Source organism: Magallana gigas, chromosome 2, assembly GCF_963853765.1.
Source record: "Magallana gigas chromosome 2, xbMagGiga1.1, whole genome shotgun sequence".
Taxonomy (NCBI): Eukaryota; Metazoa; Mollusca; class Bivalvia; order Ostreida; family Ostreidae; genus Magallana; species Magallana gigas.
In genome coordinates, this window is record NC_088854.1 from 29,521,620 (window position 1) to 29,532,822 (window position 11,203).

At 33.1% G+C, this 11,203-nt stretch overlaps 1 protein-coding gene across 4 annotated transcripts; it reads left to right on the top strand.

Annotated features, from left to right (window-relative positions):
* The first annotated feature begins 125 nt into the window (after positions 1–125).
* On the top strand, positions 126–10,480 carry LOC105340115 (uncharacterized). Of its 4 annotated transcripts, none has more exons than XM_011445999.4 (13): positions 126–482; positions 1,249–1,301; positions 1,410–2,369; positions 2,472–2,548; positions 2,715–2,779; positions 3,323–3,349; positions 5,587–5,750; positions 5,959–6,172; positions 6,724–6,894; positions 7,147–7,225; positions 7,390–7,512; positions 8,874–8,915; positions 9,264–10,480. In XM_011445999.4, exons 2-13 carry the CDS (start codon positions 1,250–1,252, stop codon positions 9,276–9,278), a joined length of 1,989 nt encoding a protein of 662 aa, XP_011444301.3. In that variant the 5' UTR covers positions 126–482; position 1,249; the 3' UTR covers positions 9,279–10,480. The 4 variants fall into 4 exon arrangements, with proteins under 4 accessions (XP_011444301.3, XP_011444280.3, XP_034303781.2 ...); XM_011445978.4 differs by having other exon boundaries at positions 127–482; positions 7,144–7,225; XM_034447890.2 differs by lacking the exon at positions 126–482 and adding an exon at positions 516–539 and having other exon boundaries at positions 7,144–7,225.
* Positions 10,481–11,203: the final 723 nt, after the last annotated feature.

The following is an 11,203-nucleotide window of genomic DNA, read 5'->3' on the forward strand; positions in this document are numbered from 1 at the left end:
TCGACGATAAAAATTTAGATTTTCCTCCTACTGAACACTCAGAATGTCGTAAAAGGGCACAGGCCTTAAACAGAGAGAAATGGAAAAATCGATAAAAACGTGGTGGTGAATACAGGTATTGATTCAGCACACGCGCAATAATTAAAATTACAGGTAAACAGCGAAAGAGGGGAAAAAGAAGAGGAAGACACTGTAGCGCCTGAACTGATTTAATGACCGATAGAGGGGTAAATTACATTATCAGTACCATACAGTAGCCGTTACCGTAACCCAGTGGATCCACTTATCCCTCTCTCCCCAACATACTCTGAATATAGGAGATTCCTAATACTGATGTCACTTAGAAAGTGTGGCAAGGATGTTGAGTTCGTGCACAGGTAGCGCCCTTTGAAGGATGTGATTATCTGCGCTTTATTTCTTTTTCCTGCTAAAAAGGGAGATTTTCATTGTGATATAAGGAAACTGTATTGCGTATCTTGAAGGTAAGGTACTCGAGTTTCATTTCATTAAAGTTAAAGAAAATACACGGGGAAAAGGAAGTATGTGAATAATGTATTTAACATTGATTTTCATAAAGTTCATTCTAGATCCTTTATAAGTTACTTTGTTTGTCATGACATGGTAATGAATAGTTCTTTATCTTGATTCTTTTCTTCGTTAATTGTCCGTAAGAGATAATGCTCGTATCTAAAGCAAACTTGTATAACTATGACAAGACTCGCCATTTGATCACATTTAACAGATTTACCTCCTGAATCCATTTAGCGTCGGATAAATTGAATATATCTCTCTATATTATGTGCTTATGGCATTAGATCAATGTTCCTTTGGGAAGCAGCTGTGGTTATGTGAAAGCTCTAAATCGTTTTTGGCGTAGGTAAAAAGCCATCCCGCTTCTACGTGCTAACATGTTTAACAACTGATAATTTGTTTACCGAGTTTATATTAGTTACATCGATATAAATGAGCAATAAACTTTGTTAAGACATAGTTAAGACACAATTATTTCGTACCATCATCCAACTTCTATATTAGGATTTTACTTTTACTAAATTAAGGTAAAAATGGGTGTCAAAAGTTAATTTGATGTTTTATTGAATTTCTATCAAGGTAATATTAATGATATTTAACCTAGGTTACATCATTCCTTGCCCTTTGCAGCAAGTGACATGTTTTGAGAATTTTAACGACTTTAACACGGGAATCAAATCTTGTATGACAAAGTTAATTTCAACATTTTATTTTCAGAATGTCCACAAATACCAGGTTAACGAGATATGAATACATTGGTATACATATATGTAAGTAAAAAAAATCGATTTCTACATTGTGCAGTTATGCTCAGTTAATGAGAAATGTATACTAGTATTATGCGTGCATTAAAATCACATGAAACTTTAATATTACAGCAGTAATAATGTCGGCTGTTGTGCTAGTATCCAATTTGTCTTCAGTGACTAGTTCAACAACAGTAGCAACAACAACAACAACAACACTATCTCCTCATGTAACACAGACAACAGAAAATGTAAATGTGGCTTCATCATCACCTGCCGGAAATGACACAACAGAAGCGACAACAACATTACAAAGCGGGTCCACCGAAGAAACAACAACAACAACACAGCCTGGTGATACATCACAATCAACAACAAGTTTAACTACAACAACAACAGCAACAGCGACGAATAATTTAAACACAACACAGTCACCAGAGACGACTATCGACAACATGACGACACAAAGTTCTACAGCTGTGATGACTTCTGGAACAACTTTAACAACAAGTGATGCGATTCCAACAACAACAGTAAATACAACTGAGGAAACTGAGACAACCACTTCGTTGGAAACACTAACCACAGAAACACCACATAGTACCCCGGTTTCAACAAGTGAGGGTGTTGAAATGACAACATCTACTGTAGCTCCTGTTACAGTAATAACAACAACACAAGATAATAGTTCAACTCCAGAAACAACAACACAAACCTCTACTGAATCAACCGAAGCACCAAGTACAAGTTCAACAGATGCAACTCAGGAGACAGCAACAACAACACAAGGATCTAGTGACACTACAACTTCAAACACAACAACACCAATGCCTGTTACATCAACCGGAACACCAAATTCAACAGAAGTGACAACCCAGGCAACAACAACACAAGATTCTAACAACACTACGGTGGTGTCGGACACAACAACCGAAGCAACAAGTACACACTCAACAGAAGCAACAAACCAGACAACAACGACTACAAGCGTTGAAAACACAACAACTCGATCATCTAGAGCATCCACCACAACAACCCAACCATCAACAACAACAAAATCCTATCAAATGATGCCTGTTTATCCTGATACAGGTATGGTTGCCATATACACTCTATGGTCCTTCTGTTTAATTAATGCAACATCTCTTCTCTCATTTAAAAAATTTTACTTGAATTTTTAAACCTTTATTAAAGAAAATGCTGTTTTGGAATTTACGTTTGAGCTGAGGTTCACTGACTGCACATACAACAAAACTACCATTGAAAACAAGGTGCGTACATCAGGTATACAAGTGCACTTGAGAGAGAGAGAAACAAACATCACTGGATGTTTAGTTATTTATGATTTAGAATATCGATTTTTATCAATTATAAGTGTCGGCCCACACGTTTTAATGTTTATTATTAACTGAGTTTTTTTCCTTTTATTTTTAATAGCTCTCAGTGGTATCCAGTTCTGTCGACGATTGTAAATACATCAGGGTAAAAAGCATCGACGAAGGGTACATATTATATTACCTGTACATGTATTTGTACAAATTACTATATCTTTCAATCTAAAATTGTATCAAATGATCGTAAGTAATTCAAAATATAAGCCACTATAAATATAAATAATAATACAAACAATAAAGTACACTTAAATGTGCGCGTGATCGAGTAGATGTTCACATTTATTTAACGCGCGTTTATCCCTGTCCTTTTCCTAATAATACATGCCTAATCTATGGCCCAACAAAACATGATTTTACAATTTCTTTAGATAGATTCATAAGTGAAGTAACACGCAAGTGGTATCAATAATTTCATACCGCCAGGAGAGAGAAAAAATTGTAAAGCATGCCATTTAGTTTGCATTTTTATCATTTTACAACATCCAAGTACTAAACGGTTTCTAGGAAAAGCATGTCATATCAACAAAGCAAGATACATTGACTATTCGTTATGGCTAGTCTATCCTTTAGAGCATGATCTGTGACCACGTGAAACAAATGTTATATATAGCGCTGTGAAAGTGAAAAATATTTATGAATTTGGTTTTACAGCAGCTGCCGAAGCGGACGAAGTAAAAGGTAAGGTTTTATGACTCACTCGTTTGCTCTGGCCAACACCCGGTATTTGAATCTATAATCTATACCTTGACGTGTGTAACTTCCATTTGTTTATTTTTAAATGTCACTTAAACCTCGCCTAGATACGAATCCTAGGTTTTCCTAGAATTTTCTCTATATATAGTCTGTTTTTTATGATAGGTGAGCATGTATGATTCTAATTATTTCAAATTATTTTAAATCTTTTATTATTCTCTTTCATGATCAACCATTAGTTGTTTTGAGGTTTATTCAATACTTTTTGATGAAGGTATCATGAAGCAGTTTTTTTAGCTCACCTAGGCTGAAAGCTTTTTTGAATGCTATTTTGTCCGGCGTCCGTCCATGCATCTTTCTGCCCGTTTATCTAAAAACTTTTCGCATTTTCGACTCCTTCTACAGAACCACTGGACCAATTTCAACAATCTTAGCACAAAGAATTATTGGGTGAAAAAGATTCATGTTTGTTAAAATGGAGGGACACTGCCTCTTTCAAGGAGAGATAATAAGGAATTATTTCAAATTGTTTTGTATTTTTCAAAAAACATTTGGCCAAAAAAACTAAAACTTGGATGGAAGCATCTTCAGATATTGTAGATTTAAGTTTGTTCAAATAATCATCCCCTGGGGTAGGGTGGGCCACAATGTGAGGGTCATTGATATTCTAAATATGAATATATGAAGAAAAATCTTCTTTTCAATAAACATTTGGCCAAAAAAGCTGTAAATTGTGTAGAAGCATTATCATGTAGTGTAGAGTGTAGATTCAAGTCAATCAGTATATGGTCACCGGGAGAAGGATTGGGCTACAAATGGAGGGGGGGGGTCGAATTCTTACGTAGAAATATATAAAGATATACATTTAAAATCTTTTTCAAAAAAAATTGGGTTAAAAATGCTGTAACTGATGTAGAAGCTTCAAGGGTAGGGTTTGATTCAAGCTTGTTCAAATCATGATCCTCGGGGGTAGGGTGGGGTCACAACATTGGGTCAAATTTATACATATGACGGTATAGAGAAAAATCTTTAAAGATCTTCTTTTTAAAATTCAATTGACCAATAAAGCTGTGATGGTGTGGTGGAAGCATCCCAAGTGTATTTAGTGGTGTACTCAAGATTGTTTAAATCATAATCCTCGAAGGTAGGCTAGGGCCACAATATGGTTGAATTCTTTAAAAATCTTCGTCTCAAAAACCAGTGAGCCAAAAAGCTGCACCTTAGTGAAAGCAACCTCAGGTAGTTTGGATTCAAGTTGGTTGAAATTGTGATCTTCGCGGGTAGGGTCGGGCCACAAGGGGGGGGGGGGGGTTAAACTTTTACATTGGAATAGGTAGAGGACAATCATTAAAAATCGTATTTAAATCCTTTGGCCTAAAAAAGATGTAACTTTAGAAAAAATCAGATAGCATACTTTAAAATTTCACTAAAGCATGATCTTCGGGCATAGGGTGGTCCTAATTAGGAGAAAGGTCAAATTTTACAAAGGAAAATTTTTTTTAGTTATTTTTAAATGTTATGATATACGGCATTACTTAAATGCAAGCTTCTGGCATATTTGACATATTGTTGATTCTTAATTTGTAGAATGTGGCCCTTGGACAATTTCATTGCCCTACGAGAGGTTTATGTTTAAGATCTATTTGAGAATTGCAATGCTCAGTCGGTGCTCAGTCGGTGATATGACTATGATATCATCCTGTTACAAAGAGGCTCAACGTTTAACATAATTTATCCAGAAAAAAAGTTTCAATATATTTTTGTACAAGGTTTTTTTTTTACATTGTCCAGATATTCTGTATTTGATTCCATAAAGCTGATTTTATTTTATTGTGAGCCATGTGACCCATAGCCCTTTTGTTCAACCCTACACAAACGATTTCATTTATTTTTTTCTTCATATGAATATCATAAGATCTTAAGTTTCCATCATATTTTTTGCAATTGTTATAGATTGATTGATTAAATATTTTATTTAACCAATATTGAAACCGAAAGTTGTTAGAAAATTATTTCTATAATTAATAAGGGAATCATTTGTTTCCCCTATGATTAATTATCTGCATGTAGTAAAAATTACAAAAATTGTTTTTATGTAGATTAAGTACGTACAAAGTCATGAGTCAAAAAAGTCATTATTTCTTCAGAAGTCACATTGGTTAAAACTATGTATTATAAATTTTATCGTTGTATCGAATGTGGCATTGGTTTGTAAATTGCAGGTCCGCCACGGCGTCGTATATCTCTGTAGACACTGCATTTGGAATTGATGCTCAGAAAGGAATCTCTAATGGGTCCAGTGTCAGCGATGATTTGTACACCGCTCTATCTAATGTAGATGATATCGATGTGAATTATCTTAACGAAACTAAGGATAACTTCACAGGTTTCTATTTGTGTTTTTTATATATATAACCCTTTTTTGTCACACAACACGCAAAAAAAATAATAAAAAGTGAATCTAATAGCCGTACAATAAGAGAACTGTTTTCAGATGCAGTACTTGTACTTTGGTAAACAATTTCATACGATTATAGTATGAAAATGTTAATATGATATTTTTAAGAGTCCTACATTTTATACATCATATACAGGTGCTTTGGCGTCCAAACAAATATGTGACTCTGATGCGTGTGCCAGTGCCCTGGTGGGTCGGCCTGGGTTTGTTTGCGTAGCTGATACTTTTACTCAAACATGTGCGATAATGTACTACTGTGACCATCAACCTATAGACTGTGGAAAACATGGCCACTGTTACGTAGAAACAGAAATCCAATCAGAGAGGGTATCCTATTCCTCTAAATGCAGGTGCGGTTCGATTAATTTAAGCTATGTGACGAAATGGATTTTTCTATTGTTTTCATGTTGATAAGAACCATCTGTTGCCTTCACCCATTTGTTTGCTATGTCTTTTCGTGCAGTTTTGTGATAAAACAAGAACCACCCACAAAACTTACAGTTTTTTGTTGGGGGTTTTTTTCTTTGTGAATTTCATTTTCTGTGGAGTATATACATATTTTTTGGCATTTATGCCGCAATCAGTAATGTTAAAACGTTTTTAATAGAAATTTTGTATATATACTTTTACATTGATTACATATATCAAGTGTTTACATTTGTGCCTACATGTACAACATTTGCGACTAACACCTGCATGTAAGCACACAGTGCTTCGACGTTGTGTATTCGGTCATATAAACCTGTATCGATTCAATTTCTTTATTGCAAAAGACATACGTCTCATAACACTTATAATGGTGAACAATACAAACAAAAATATAGGCAACAACATATATTCAAACATATTAGGCAAAATATAGGCAACAACATATTCAAACAAATTCTGTTTCTTTTGTAAGGTGTACGCAGGAGGAGTTCTTCCGATACGAGGGTACTCACTGTACGGAGAGAGTGATGACGTGGGAGCTGGCCGTCATTATCTGTGCTTCCGCTTTCGGGGCATTGATCCTGGTCCTTCTATTCATCATTATAGTTATGTGCTGTAGGACTGCTTCTAATTCTGCTGATGTGTAAGAACAATGGATGAATTTGTACAAACATCAAAAATATATTTTTTTTCATTTTGAAAATATCTGGATCACTAACATACATCTGTTACTGTATTGCGTAGACTTCATATTGTACATCAGTTAGTGAAAAAAGATCTCTGTTTCTTTCTGTCAAAATCAGAAGAAAAAAATGCTCCGCCAATCGTCAAACCTTTTTCTGATTAATTTATATACTACTCTGCTATTAATGCAAATATCATTTTATCTTAGAAGCTTTGAGGATTCTGAAGTGATGTACACTCCTACGGGAATTGCCAGTGCCAACGGAAGAAATGGAAGAGATGCGTCCAAAGTAAGCTGTATAATTGAGAAATTTCTTTGATAACATATCAATTTTAAAATTCTTGGTTATAACACAGCAAAACTCACTGTGTGGTATCTTATCTTAGTATACACTATTATCTGTTTTCTTGATATTAGAGTATTATTCATTTTCTCTTGTTCTTTTTATTTTAGGGAGTTGAAAATCAGGGATATATGGAAGTTCGAGATACGTCCGGAAGTTGGAAACCGGAAGCCAGCGCCAACACCTACGCACACATAGAATCCAAGTTACGAGAAAATAACTATGATATGCAGGTACTATCATATAAAGACGAGTAAATGAAAGGATTTTAACATCTGCATGGTAAAAAATGAGTGGTTAAATGAATCAATTAAGCTGTGCTTTTCATTTTCGGGAATTAACGCCTTTAAAAATTGCATTCCAAGGTAACCATGGTAATGTGTTTAAAAGGCTACAGAGTGAATAGTTGTGGAGATAAATATTTACGTATTTATATGGAGTCAATATTTGCGAGTGTTAGTAGCTTAGTGATTTATGCGTGGTTTTCATCATTTTTGTTCTTTTTTCAATTTGATTTTTTTAAACCCAAGATCAGTATCACGATATCAAACAGATTCACGTGACTTTTGAAAAATTACATTGGTTACACGACAATTGACAGTTTAATAGGAAAATAAAACGTCCTTGTACATGCAGTCATCATTTCCTCATGCTATTTTGCAATCAGTTCATAGATTTTACTGACAATCATCTTTAACTTTTTTTAAATGAAAATTCAAATTGTAAATATTGGTTTTGAAAAACAAATAAATCAAAATATGGCATTTTTTATTTATCTTTTTTGTATAAATCAAATAATATTTTACTCGGCAAGACATTACTTAAGATAGATAAGAATTACATAGTCAGCTTCATAAAATGATACAAGATGGACGCTTTGTTTATGGCTTATCCGAGTGAATTGATACACAATTTGTCTAATCGTCTAGACCTTTAGGTCGGGGACCTCTTTGTATACCGAAGTCCTCATTAATTTACCATTGGTTTAATAAAAGAGAGAGCCCGCGAGTGTCCCCCAGGAATTTTCTGTCTGTGTGTCAGAAGTAGTGTACGTCTGATTGCATCATACAATGACAATTAAGGATAAATTCAGTCGGGTTCGCTTTAATCAGTGGTCGTTCGTTAGCATGTTGATAATTTTTGTAAAAATATTTGTGTGCTTAAAGGTACTTCCTTATATGGGTTCCTTCTGCGTATTGTCATGCTGTTTAATGATTTCCATTACGGTTTATTTTGCTAAACTTACTGTTTTATGAATTTTTTAGTGAAATTAAATTATCTTTAAATATTAGTGTGCTTAAATTAAAGGCACTCCCTCATATGGGTTCTTTCTGCGTATTGTCATGCTTTTTAATGATTTCCATTAAAGTTAATAGTGATTAATTTACTGTTGGATTATGAATTTTTAAGTGAAATTAAATTATATTTTTTAATATGGAAGAAACAGGTATTGATCAATGGAACTAAATATATGTTTAATTAAAGCTGAATTTCTTTATCCTTTCTCTATTCAACACACATGCACATGTAAAACTAATTTCTTGTGTATTTCAGATTTTTTTAATCTGATGTTTTATTGTAATGATTCTTGCAGATAAAGAGACCTCAAGTCACACAGTTCAGAAAATCGGATGAAGTAAGAAAGAAATTAATACAATCGAAAATTTTAAGACAAAAGTATTACATGAAATATCATATTTATCATATTTTTTAATGCACTACTAGTTAATTTTGCAATACACATACATGTGTTTTGTCTATATGAAGTATATCAAATAAATCAAGAACTCCAATATCTCTCATGTCTTTCGAAATTTTCAAAAGTAGTTAAAAAGATTAAATATTTTAAATGTAACAGCATCTTGTCAGATCGAGGCCAATTTTAACAAATAAAACTGAGTTAAGAATGTTTCATCAAACGAATTATTGTAACAGTATGTAGACATTCACTTTGTATTAAACATATGATTTCAATCAATTTCAGATTACTGAGTTTTAGAGGAAAAGGGAGAGCATAATCAAAAAGTTACTCTGGAGAACTAAGAATTTCCACAAAATCGACTTTCTACATTTGTACCTGGGTTTTAGTTTGTGTTCATGCTTTTTTAAAGCCATTAAATCTTAAATTGTTGTGTTCAATGGATATACATGTATATTTGCATGTTCTCAGTTCTCAGATATCATAATTTATTAATGATTGCAAATTTAAATTCAGTCCCTGCTGTATCAATGAAACATATCAACTGATACATGGAAAAATGTGCACCATAAAATTGTGCATGTGCTATATTTTTATATGATATAATGCATAATTTATTAAAAAATGCTCATATTTTTCTTTCTTTAAATTAGTAATGAATGAATTTATAACATTGCTGATTTTGCAGTTAACATTATTTATTACATTTGTTGCAATAGCTATATCGCAATATTTATTATTAATGACTCGTAATAATTAACAATAAACCATTACACTTGAATTAATGCATTTTGCACTTTAGAATTCATTGTGTTAAAAACTTAAATGATACGATACGGGAGCTGTATGATAACTGTATGCACATAATTTTGATGTAAGTAATATTATAGGGTGCTACGGGTACATATTACTTTGCCATTCCCTTGCAATGATATTGTCCTTTACAAAAGTTTAGATTATTGGGAATCAAAATTTTTGATTCTCAATAATCTATTTTTTTGTAAAGGACAATACCCTTTATACAGTACTAAATCAGGGTCTCACGTTGATAAACATGGCACATTAGGGAAATTATAATGTGTATCTGCTAACAAGTTTACATCAAAGTATAATATTCTAAAATTTGACTTCCGTGCCTCTAATTTATGATCCTGTGAGAATTTATCCTATAATGCATCGTTTTAATGACTAAAGTTTGAACATGCAAGTGTCGTGATAACGCAGTCTTTGCCTTAAAGTAAGTGACCATTGTGTTCATAAGTCCTTCATTGCCATCATTCTAAGACTGCTTCAAGGTATTGTGTATTTTTATTGATTCTGTATGTATTATTTAAATATGTATGTAATTCAATGAATATCATTGGTTAGCTTTTTGTCTCGTGCTTTAAAATAATTTGCGCAATATTGAGTCGATTATGATTTCTGAATATGAATAGATACATGTGTATTTACATGTTGGATGAATGTCAATAAAAACATGATGATATCATTTTTATAACAAATACGTTTGTCTCTTCTTCTTTTCTAAAGAAATATTTAACAAATGTATACGTAGCTGTTTTAAGGTGGAATGCTAAACGAAAATTTTATATTTTAGGTCGTTTTAAAGTATCATTTCTAAAACATGGTTTCTTTGTTCAAAGCGGGATATATGCATGCTCTCAATTATTTTTTACGAGTTTGATGTAATTTTGAGAAAGTGGAAAATCTATTTTGGTTGCTAGTATTACACTGCAGATATTTCAGTTTGGTGTGAGCAAATGCATGATATTCTATATTTAATGCAGAATGATTGTATAAATCAGTATATATCAATATACTTCCATCCGCTCCCCGCGGGTCGTTATATGTCAATGCGATATTTCAAAACCAGGGGAGCGGATGGAAGTTCTAATTTTAGTTATACTGTGTATACAAGTGTACATCCCCGCGGGTCGTTATATGTCAATGCGATATTTCAAAACCAGGGGAGCGGATGGAAGTTCTAATTTTAGTTATACTGTGTATACAAGTGTACATGCATACATTTGGAGTGAAAACCTGAATAGAGGTGAAAGGTGCTCCCCCCTTTTTTTAAAGTCTTGACTTCAATGTGAAAATACATTAAGTATGTTTGTTTAGCATGATATAAATGACCAACTATATAAGTAAATACGTGCATATGATTGTAAAAAATGGTTTTCATATAACTATCACCGGGAAAAATAAGGTGTTTCTATATATCC

Excerpts from the sequence above, each read along its gene's own strand:
- LOC105340115 (XM_011445978.4), top strand. The coding sequence starts at position 1,250 with ATGTCCACAAATACCAGGTTAACGAGATATGAATACATTGGTATACAT. Across the intron at positions 2,549-2,714 it reads AAACTACCATTGAAAACAAG|CTCTCAGTGGTATCCAGTTC; the intron begins GTGCGTACATCA and ends TATTTTTAATAG. Across the intron at positions 5,751-5,958 it reads AACTAAGGATAACTTCACAG|GTGCTTTGGCGTCCAAACAA; the intron begins GTTTCTATTTGT and ends CATCATATACAG.